Source organism: Triticum urartu, chromosome 5A (assembly GCF_056163025.1).
Source record: "Triticum urartu cultivar PI428250 chromosome 5A, HENAU_Tu73, whole genome shotgun sequence".
Taxonomy (NCBI): domain Eukaryota; kingdom Viridiplantae; phylum Streptophyta; class Magnoliopsida; order Poales; family Poaceae; genus Triticum; species Triticum urartu.
Genome location: NC_141877.1, coordinates 643,830,354 through 643,841,256, shown reverse-complemented (window position 1 = coordinate 643,841,256; position 10,903 = coordinate 643,830,354). Strand labels below are relative to the sequence as shown.

Here is a 10,903-nt window from a genome sequence, read left to right as displayed (position 1 = left end):
AATCACCCCCCTCAACCCCTCGGTAACTCCAAGAGGCATCCGCATTCATTTTCTTCCACAAATCGGGTAGAAAACCCTCGTCCTCTCCCACTCCAGCCATACCACCTCGTCCTCTCCCAAACCCTCCTCCCTTCCTCACCACTCCACTCCTCTCCTCCCTTCCAACACGTCCCTCGTCCTCTCGTCGACCGCCGATGAAGCGCGGCCGTGAAGATGCGGCGGACGAGCCGGAGGCAACCATCGGTGGAGAGCAGTCTGCTGTCGTGGCTGCCGCAGCGGTTGCAGCGACTGAGTCCGCCGTAGCGGCCACGGGGCGGTGCAACAACTGTTGTGCCTCCTCCCGCTGTCATCCCAGCCGGCGAGCTACCCGACGGCGAGCCTGTGCAAGAGAAGGTCGATGAAGATCTGGACGAGCAGAAGGCGAGGCTGAAGCGCGAGCTCTATGACAAAATCGAGGAGTTCTACGTGGGGAATGACGTGGAGGAGATAGAGTTCGAGATGGTTGTGGATCCCAGGAAGGGCAGCGACTTCGACGAGGACGTCATCGACGAGCTATCTGAGGTACTAATCTGATTTTATTATATTTATATTTCCTGTAAGTACTCTGTTTTTTCATGGCATTGGGGTTTTTCTTGTTAATTACATGAGCATCAATTTCATATGGGCATGCTAGTTGAAAGGGTCTAGCTTAGATTTTCTTGCATAATGAATGGTGGTTTCTGAATCTGAATCATTTTCTTCACGTATTGATGAGGTATTTCTACTCATGCACTGGCCCACCCAGAATGTTTGCATACATGTAGGATTGTAGGGATCTAGCATATATTTTCGGGTTAATTATCCTTTTGCCCTTAGTGGTGTCCATCTGCTCAGTTTTGCCCTCAGATGCAAATTGTGCTCAGTTTTGCCCCTAGTCCGTGCGCACCGACTCGTTCTGTGAACTTTGGCGTCTCCGTCAGGTCAACGTTTTGACTCGACCCTTACAGGTGGGACCAGGCGGCAGAGGCGGCCAATTTTATTCAGACCGTTGCACGCGTGGCTTGCGGGGCCCAGCAGAGAGCCGTTGAGCATAGAGCCGTTGCGGGTGTGCTATATAAGCGGGGACAGCGGCAGTGACCACGGCGACAGAGAGCACGGCGCTGACCACGGCGAGAGAGCGAGAGCACGACGGCGGTGGGAAGCTAGCTGTGGAGGGTGCGACGGTGGGAAGCTAGCTGTGGAGGGCGCGGCGGCGTTGAGATCCCGTTCGGCTCCGAGCTTCATGTCTTTCGCAAGCTCCCGCGCCACCTCGCGGATGCAGAACCAGGCGCATGTGGAGATGCCTGTCCTCGTCTGTCCGCGGTGCCGGGCGAGCGTTGATCGGAGGGTTTCTCACACACCGAGGAACCAGAATCGTCCGTTCTACGTGTGCAGCGAGAATGGGGTAAGAATCGGGGCAATTGCACCATTTTCGTGGTCGGGATCTTTGACCAATCGGTTGATCTGTTCCGTGTTCATGCAGGTGACATGCTTCTTTGTTTGGGTCGATGCTCTGGCCAAGACTCTGATAAATGAACTGCAAGAAGAGCATGAAGAATGGTTGCGCATGCTGCCCCAAACCGCAGTGGCCGCAGCACGAGCTCCCGAAGAAGAGATGGAGGGCGAAGCACACACTGACAGAGAGTTAGCTGTTGAGCTTAGGATGTTTAAGAAGAAGGTTAGGAAACTTGAAGATCAAGCACTACCAATACCCATTTGCAAATACTTTTGGGCATTTGTAGGTATGGTAATCGCACTGGTTGTAATGTTGAAAATGTATGGAAAGGCATGAATTATGGAGGAATTTGTAATCTTGAAATTGTATGAGAAATTCACCTAGTTTAAATGTTGGTCAAAGTTGTTTAAATGTTGAGAAAAAGAGAAGAAGTGACCAACATTTAAATATGTTGAAAAAAAGGAGAAGAAATGAGGAATTCAGAAACTTTTGATCAATGAAATGCAGCTAATGAATTATTCCAGAGCCAAACAATTAAGGATAGAATTTTTTTGGAGCTGTTAAATATTTAATAGCAATTTAAGTAATCCAATTCAAATTCAAATACACCGTGATTTAAATCAAAGACCAAAATGTCATGGAAAATGTGCCTCAGCTCTGGTAGATGTTTACACCTAGTGCCAAAATAAATGAACATTTTTTAAGGGCATTACATTGAGTAAAAACTAATTTGTCTAAAAAAATGAAGGGTGGAAAATGCACAAAAAATTGGAGCGGCTGGGACTCGAACCCAAGATCGCGTGGGTTTGTGGTGTTTAGGGCTGCGCTGGTAACCGCTAGGACAGATGGCAAGAGTTTGACATGGATAGGGAAGGAATGTATACGTAGTGAGACTGTGAAATTTGTCAAAAAAAATAGTGAGACCGTGAATGTTTGCACACGCGTGAGAGTGGTTTTCCTTTGTTGTGCACTAAAATTTTGGAGGGTTGGAAGGTTGAAAATGTATGTTTGCACTGCCCCGTGGTTTTGGTTAGAGTGGCACTTGGTTTAGTGTTAGAGTGGCACTTGGTTTAGGATTTAAACGGAATAAATTTGCATGTTAGTTCATGAATTATTTTTTTGAATAAAACGGAGGGCTTCTCACCCCTCCGATTTTCATTAATGAAAACCACAAGTTCTCGAGCTTCATGACTTGGTTTAGGGAAGAAATTATATGCTTGGGCACGAACATTTTTTAACACACATAATAAACCCTAATAAATAACTTAGATAAGAAGCAACACAAGTACCATTACAATAAGGGTTCAAAGTTCCATTACAATAACTTAGATAAGCGGCCAAAGTTCACGGACACATGACGAAACATGACACGACACGACACGACATAGAAAAGCAACAAATAAAAAACGAAACAGTCTTCATCTTGATCTCCTCCTTCCACTTTTGGCCGCGCGCGCCCCTTCAACACCGTCTTCATCTTCACACCTCCTCCTCGTCGTCGTAGGGAAGGGAGTGCATCCCGGCTGGAGTGGGGAAGATGTTCTCGTAGTTGGTGTAGATGTTGTAGACGGTGAAGAAGATGGCCTCGCAGCCGCACCAAAAGACTTGGCCGAGGAGCTCGCGCGCGTCAAACGGGTTGGTGAAGGTGACCGTGAGCAGTAGGAGGATGCCGCCGCGGTCACAAACCTCGCTGAGGGTGAACATCCTCGGCGAGCCCCGTGGGAGGTGGGCATAGCCGGCTCTGAGGAAGGCGCGGGTGAGTTCGACGGAACCCCTCCACCTTGAAAAAGCCCACACGCGGAGCTCCCTCTCCACGAGCACGCCGGTGGGTAGCGCAGCTCCGGCACGACAGGCGGACAACTGAAGATCGGCTCGTTGAACTGCATGGTCTCGCTTGGGGAGGGCTCGGTCGATTGGGTGTTTGAAGTTGGAGAGATTGGATCGGATCTGGCTTATGGGTGGGAGAGGAAGATAGGCACCCCATTTATAGGCCTGTGGGTGGGAGAGGAAGAGAGAAAGGATGAGAATGGTGCGTGTGTGAATCTGAACGCGTGTGTGTATCCGTTACGCTTTGCACTCTTAAACTTTTGCACAAAAACGATGCAGGCATGGGGCGCGTGCGTGCATTTGAATCACTGCATAGCTCTTTGACCGGACAGTGCACCCGACTCGTTGAACCACCTAGCTGGCCTCGCTAGCCTAGCGCGCCTAGCACGCCTCGCTCGCCTCGCTCGCATGCATGCACATCGCAGCCTCCCGCGCATGCAAACCCACGTCGCAGCCTATGCACGTCGCCGCCTCCCATGCATGCACGCAAGGCCTGGAAAGGCTGAGACGGGCTATTTACTGCGGTCTCAGGCCCAGACAACGAGACGGCCCAACGGTTCATCTAGCGCGCCCGATATTTGTTAAAAAAAAAGAATCTCCCAGCCAATCAGATTGCATCTCGTGGATCGCCCCCCTCCTCCCCGCAGATTCCTTCTAGAAGTGTTAGATCGACGGCCCTTGTTCAGCGCTAGGGTTAGATGAACGGTCCTGGTTCAGCGCTAGGGTTAGCGGGGTTTGGGAGGGGTTTGGAGCAGTCAAAGCTATATTTGACCAGATTTCAAATGAGCATAATAAATTAAATAAAAATTAGAAAAATAAAAAACCTGCGCACATAGTCTTCTTATGTCATATACTAACGATTTAAGTTGATAAACAAGGTTTACATACATTTAAACGATAAGTTCATGTGTATTGTATGATATCTCGAGTATCTCAAACTCTTTTGTATGAAGTGAAGAGAAGTGTTTTGGGGAAATAAACATGAAAATTTCAAAAAACTCACCACAGTTTCATTTTAGAGTGACTAAGAAGGATCTAGGCTTAGTTTTTCATTTTGATGTTTTACACTTGTTTAAATCTTGGTCAAAGTTAAGTTTGACCAGAATTCAAATGAGCAAAACAAATTTAAAAAAAATCAAAAAATGGAAAAACCAGCGCACATAGTCTTCTTATGTCATATACTAATGATTTAAGTTGATAAACAAGGTTTACATACATTTAAATGATAAGTTCATGTGTATTGTATGATATCTCGAGTATCTCAACTTTTGTATGAAGTGAAGAGAAGTGTTTTGGGGAAATAAACATGAAAATTTCAAAAAACTCACCACAGCTTCATTTTAGAGTGACTAAGAAGGATCTAGGCTTAGTTTTTCATTTTGATGTTTTACACTTGTTTAAATCTTGGTCAAAGTTAAGTTTGACCAGAATTCAAATGAGCAAAACAAATTTAAAAAAAATCAAAAAATGGAAAAACCAGCGCACATAGTCCATATATATAGAATATATGTTTAGGAAAGTTATTTGGCTGATTTAGACAAGGTCGAAAAAAACCTTGCTTAGAAATGAGGCCGTTTACCCTACCTTTGGACCCCTCATTTTAGCACATTTTTCATGAAAATTTCAAAAACCTCACCACATCTTCATTTTGGATTGACTAAGAAGGATCCAGGCTTAGTTCTTCATTTTGATGTTTTAGACTTGTTTAAATCTTGGTCAAAGTTAGGTTGGACCAGAATTCAAATGAGCAAAACAAAATTCAAAAAAATCAAAAAAAGGAAAAACCATGTGCTCATTCAAACATCATCCAACAGATTTAAACATCATGTCAGACATAGTTCTAACATAGGTCCAACATCATCCAACAGAAATACAACATTATTCATAATGCTTCATAATTATTCACATATAGCGTTCGGGCTTCTGTCTGTTCCTTGAGCTTCTTGCCATCACTTTGCTCCTTGTGCACCTTGTGCTCATTGCTTCTTCTCTTCTCCTCTTGGTTGTTGGTACCTTGTGTGTCTTCTTCAAACCTATCATAGAGCTGTGCACAACATAAAGGGTAATGAGATCATGTCAAGTGACCCATAAATGTACAGTAGTATTTGACCCTTGCAAGATTTACATACCTAGCAGAACTCAGAACAACAGAAGGTTGGTCACCATTTGGAGCCTCACTTGGATCATCATTTGGAGCCTCACTTGGATCACCATGATCATCATTTGGAGCCTCACTTGGATCACCATGATCATGATTTGGAGCCTCACTTGGATCACCATGATCACTATTTGGAGCCTCACTTGGATCACCATGATCACTATTTGGAGCCTCACTTGGATCATCATCAAAATCATGCGGCTGTTGACCATCATCATTTCGAACCTCGTCAAAATCCTCATCTGATGCAACCGGCTGTTGTCCATCATTTTCATCATCTGTTGAGGCAACCGGCTGCTGACCAACATTTTCATCGAAGCCTTCATCGAAACTCTCTCCGAATGCTGGATCTACTGTGTTATCACAATACTTACCGAAATGACCAGACCCACCACATCTTGTGCACTTACGCTTCCTCACTCCAAGTCCAGCTCCTTCGCTGCGAGGTCTGATTTGACTCTTCCTTGGTCTACCTACTGCTCTCTTCATAACTGGAGCGCAAAGCTTGAATCCAGGGTCCACCATGTCCCATTGTTGTTTTCCCTCCATAGCAGGCAAGGCATAAGCATATGTGGCTTTGAACCTTGCAACAGAGTAGTAATCATGCACATACTGTTGAATGTTCCCTGCTGGACCTGGGAGAGAAGTGATGAAAAACAAGGCATGAATGCATGGCAACCCAGTTATCTGCCATTGCCTACAACTGCAAGTTCTAGCTTCTAAATCCACTGGATATCACCATTCCCTCTTCTCCTTATCCAAATATGATATCTCTGCTGTGGTACCCGAGCAAAGAGTCATGTTCATTTCCAAGCTTGTTGTTTTCTGCATCAGTTCATTCATCACGGCAGGGATGATAATGTGGCCCATGAATTTTGCCTCGGCTATTCCTGCACGATAATGAAATTTCTGCATGTATTCTATTCTTATCCTGTCCAGCAAATCCACCACATAATGACCCTTTAGTTTCCGGATCGTTGAGTTGAAAGACTCTGCTAGATTATTGTGCACATAGTCAACTTTGCTTAGTTCACTGAATTGGCTTCTGGCCCATAACTTGGAGTGGTGTGTTTCCAAGTATTCTTTCACTTTGGGATTCATGTATAACTGCCTCAAGTGGTAGTTGTGCTTCTTCACACTGCAAATCAAAGCTGTTGGCCATAAATTGTCGGTATACACCTTTCCTTTGAATTTCTTCATGAAATTTGCAGCAAGGTGACGCATGCATTCCCTATGCTCTACTCCAGGGAACACATTGTCCACGGCCACTTCTAAACCTTTGCAGGCATCTGTATGAATGACCAACCCATTGGGATGTGCAATAGCCCGGCGCAGATTATGCAAAAACCAAGTCTAGCTCTCCTCAGACTCTGTCTCCAGCACACCGTAGGCAACTGGAAATACAAAACTGTGTGCATCAACTGCACAAGCTGCTACTAACTATCCTTTAAACCTCCATGTGAGAAAAGTGGCATCAATAGCCAAATAAGGCCTGCAACCTGCCAAAAAACCCCGGCGACAAGCCTCAAAGCAGACAAAAACCCTCCTAAAGCATTCCTTGGTCTTTATCACTCCCCTGAATGTGTACTCCACGGTGTGGTGATCAATATCTACAATACTACCTGGGCTTGTCCTCTCCACTTCACCTTTGAATGAATACAACAATTGAAAACTTTCCTGGCAGTTACCATAAATAGAATCCATAGCATGTTGTTTACCATTGAACAACCTCATGTATGGTAAATCTATCTTGAATTTATCTTTGATGTTCTTCTGCAATTCCTTTGGACCCACTTGCTGGTTTTCTTTCACCCACTTCTTTACTTCTTCTGCCACCCATCTTGACTTGGCTCTACTAATTGTATCCTTCCTAAGGGTTGATTCCTGGCATGTGTGCTTAAAAGGGTTCACTTTGACCTGAACATTAGTGCTATTTCGCATTTTAGATGCGAGCAGCCTCCATGGACAACCCTCAGTCGGACAGTGCACTCTGTAACGTACTTGATCGCTCTTGTCAACTTTGAAAGTACGTTCTACCTTGATGCAGTATGTCACAACTGCATTTCTACACTCATTCATGGATGCAAAAATTGTACCTTCTTCCAAATGAGGGTTCAAAGGGTCCCATTCAAAAGTTGCAAGGTCTTCGTCCTCACCCACCGCGTCTTCATCCACACGGACTGCATTGTGAGCCTCATCTTGGTTATCAGCCCGAGGTGCCCGTCGTAAATTCTGAATAACATCAGAATATAGCTTCTCTTCATCAACCCCAGAATTGTAGTCATCAGGCTCCACTTTCAAGGGGGACCCTACTGCTGTTGCCCACACTTGTCGAGCCACCACGTCGTCGTGCACCAACTGAACTGTTCTGGCTAGAGATGCCATTACGATGACTTGGTTCTCCCCGAGATGTTGCACCCGTCATCCTAGGTCCAAATGCCTGCTCAAGCACATCAACTTGCAGCCTCACATGAAAATTATCTTTCTCTTTATGCCTAACAAACATGGTAGCTAGCTCTTCATCATTACTAACTGTCACCCATTTCTTTTCCCCATCATAGTATTTGTATACCACTTCATCAAGCAAACCCCAAGGATATTGGCTACAAATTACCTCCCCAAATTGTCTGAAACTCCAATTACTAGCCATTGGCAACCGATAATCAAAACCTCCTTGGTATTTCTTCTGATCCTTTGCATCGAACGTGTACCGGTCCCTTCTAATGTGCATCAAGAAAGAAAACCGCAAATCCATCCTAACCGGCGAAAAATAGAGACGCAATCAGCACACTAATTGGGCAAACCTACTCGAATCGAGTGTTCAAATGCACAACTAAGCTCAATCTAAACAGGAGGCGAGACTTACCCCTCGAAAAACCCAGTCGTGGACGCGGCGGATCTCCGACCCGATGCCTGCCTCGCCAAATACTCCGGGGTCGCCGCTGCTCTCCATTTCGCCCTAGGGTTCTTCCTCCTAGTTCAAATAGCTCCAGCATCCCCCCACCTTTGAGCGCTCTGGCCGGGCGCACGGAAGGAGGCCGCGCCGCGGGTCGAGCAGGTGGCGGGTGCCCCACCCGTGGCGTTGCAGGAAGGTGGCGGGCGTTGCAGGTAGCCGTGGAGCGTAGGTGCAGAAAGGTAGCGGTGGAGTAGGCGTGCAGCTGGTGGCGGGGCAGGTGCTAGCTGCGGTGCAAGTGCCGGCGACGGCTCAGGTCAGCCGGCCGGCGGGGAAGCCGATGGGCAGAGTGAGCTATGAATGATTTGGAGATTTAGTTGCACGGGCCTACATGTCAGCTCCGGACCCACGCCCACACGGTCCCACATGTAAGCTCCAGACCCACAACCACTAACGCTGGCGGACGGAATGGACTCAAATATGGCCGTTTGGCCTTGTCATAGTAGCTGTGCATGGACTAGGGGCAAAACTGAGCACAATTTGCATCTGAGGGCAAAACTGAGCACAGAGACACCACTGAGGGCAAAAGGATAATTAACCCTATATTTTCTTGTTGGATGGTGGTTTTAGAATCTGATTCATTTTCTGATTCGAATAGACGGAAGAAAAAACCCACTAGTATAGCTAAAACAGAGATTCATTATCTGATTCCATCATGGCATGCTTTATTGATTAAGCAAACTTACATCGTTCACAAGGGATACATGAATGAAAGAAGTGGGGTAATCAACCCAAATACAAGATAGATGATTCTCATAGCTATTTCTAGCGATCTCATGTGCGACACCATTGGCTTCCCGAGGACAGTGAGAAAATGCGGCAGTTCCTATCTCCAGAACTAGATCAAAACAATCAGCAATAATATGTGATCCTTTGTTCCACCATGTGTTACCTCGAGTAAAAGCTTGAACAACTTGTAAGCAATCCCATTCTACAATAATTTGATGATAGCCTACATGTGCTACCAAAGATAGGCCTTCTTTCATTGCCACCGACTCCATCAAGCAGGCAGATGATGCATTTGGAATATAATGGTAATTTACTGCATTGACACAACGTTGCCATACTGATCTCTTAAAACACCACCCGTTGACTCATCTCCTTCTTAACTATCATATGATGCATCTACATTCAGTTTTAATTGGTAAGAATCATGTTCCGACCACTTGATTATTTCTTTGACAACCCCTGTTTGCATGACAACATTTCCTTTTTCTAGCAATTGGTCTGCCTTGTTGCATGAGGACGGAACCAATACCTTGACCTGATGCATCTATTTAAAAAGTAAATGGTAGGCTCAAATAAGGCAAAGCCATAACAAGAGCAGTGACCAGACAATTCTTCAATGTTGTGAAGGCCTCAATTTGAGCATCTAACCACTGGAATGAATGTTTTTTAGACAACATGCCCTCAATACCCAACTTGTATTTGTAAAACTAGAATTCAATTTCTGAATCTTTTTTAGACCACTGGAATGAATCTTTTTTAGCATATATTTGTAAAGCTAGAATTCAATTTCTGATTCCAATAAATAGATAAAAAAACACTTTGTTTTGCATGACAACATTTCCTTTTCCAAGTTAAGTTCCTCCAAAGTATTTTCCTCACCGGTATCATCAGAGTCACAAGATAAGGGATAAAGATAGTAGCCCATAGCTCCTTTATCAATTTCCTTCTAAAACTTATTAGGGGCTAACAATGTTGGAGAATTAGTATTGCTGCTCTCAGAAAGAATAATGGTTTCTTGATTCCAGTAGATAGAAGAATACCCCCTTGTGTGTAACATGAAGGAGTATAATGAAGCCTTTTTTCTGATTCCAATTAGAATTACACCTGTAACAAGTATCAAGTATCATTAAACCAAGCCACATCATGAATTCTTTCGTGTGTTAATGATGTACTTCTTGTGCACTAATCTATCAATGCAACTATTCCACCGCCCATATTTATGCATGTCAAATTATTTGGGTCAATTATGTATGTGCATATACGCCTTATTTCCAGCAAATAGATAGTTGTCATGTTACACATTTGTACTTTTCAAACATTCTAATTAAGAGCAATGTAGCAGAATAGATTAACTGAGTTCTTCTTTGTGTACTAATTCACAGGAGGATGACGATGATGTGGGGTATGACATGGACAGCAGGCACAGCAAGAGCCGCTACATCATGAGGTAGCTGATTGCCGGAAAATTCAAGTACCTTTAATATGGCAAGCTTGGCTGCCCCTTCTGTGGCAAGGCGATCAAGGGCGGCATAGATGGCTTGATGCGGCATGCCGTCACCACTGGCAACTCCTACAATAGGAAGCAAAAGGCCAGTACTCTGGCCAAACATGCGGCCTACGGGCGCTTCCTAAAGATTGTCAAAGTCAATGAGCCCTACTACATCCCGCCGTGCCGCCGCTGAACAAGGGAGACAAGTGATGTGCTGCTAGACTGCTGCTGCTGCCCCAGGACCGCCGTGTCCTTTTATGTTATTGGTATTCG

General features: G+C 45.2%; 1 protein-coding gene across 1 annotated transcript; it reads left to right on the top strand.

Moving 5' to 3' along the window:
• Window positions 1-1,261: 1,261 nt before the first annotated feature.
• Window positions 1,262-1,810, top strand: LOC147973702 (uncharacterized). Its single transcript, XM_087525074.1, has 2 exons — window positions 1,262-1,423; window positions 1,502-1,810. Exons 1-2 carry the CDS (start codon window positions 1,262-1,264, stop codon window positions 1,808-1,810), a joined length of 471 nt encoding a protein of 156 aa, XP_087381200.1.
• The last annotated feature ends 9,093 nt before the right edge of the window (window positions 1,811-10,903 follow it).

Coding starts and splice junctions, on each gene's coding strand:
- LOC147973702 (XM_087525074.1), top strand. CDS start 1,262: ATGTCTTTCGCAAGCTCCCGCGCCACCTCGCGGATGCAGAACCAGGCG. Junction 1,424..1,501: donor ACGTGTGCAGCGAGAATGGG/GTAAGAATCGGG, acceptor GTGTTCATGCAG/GTGACATGCTTCTTTGTTTG.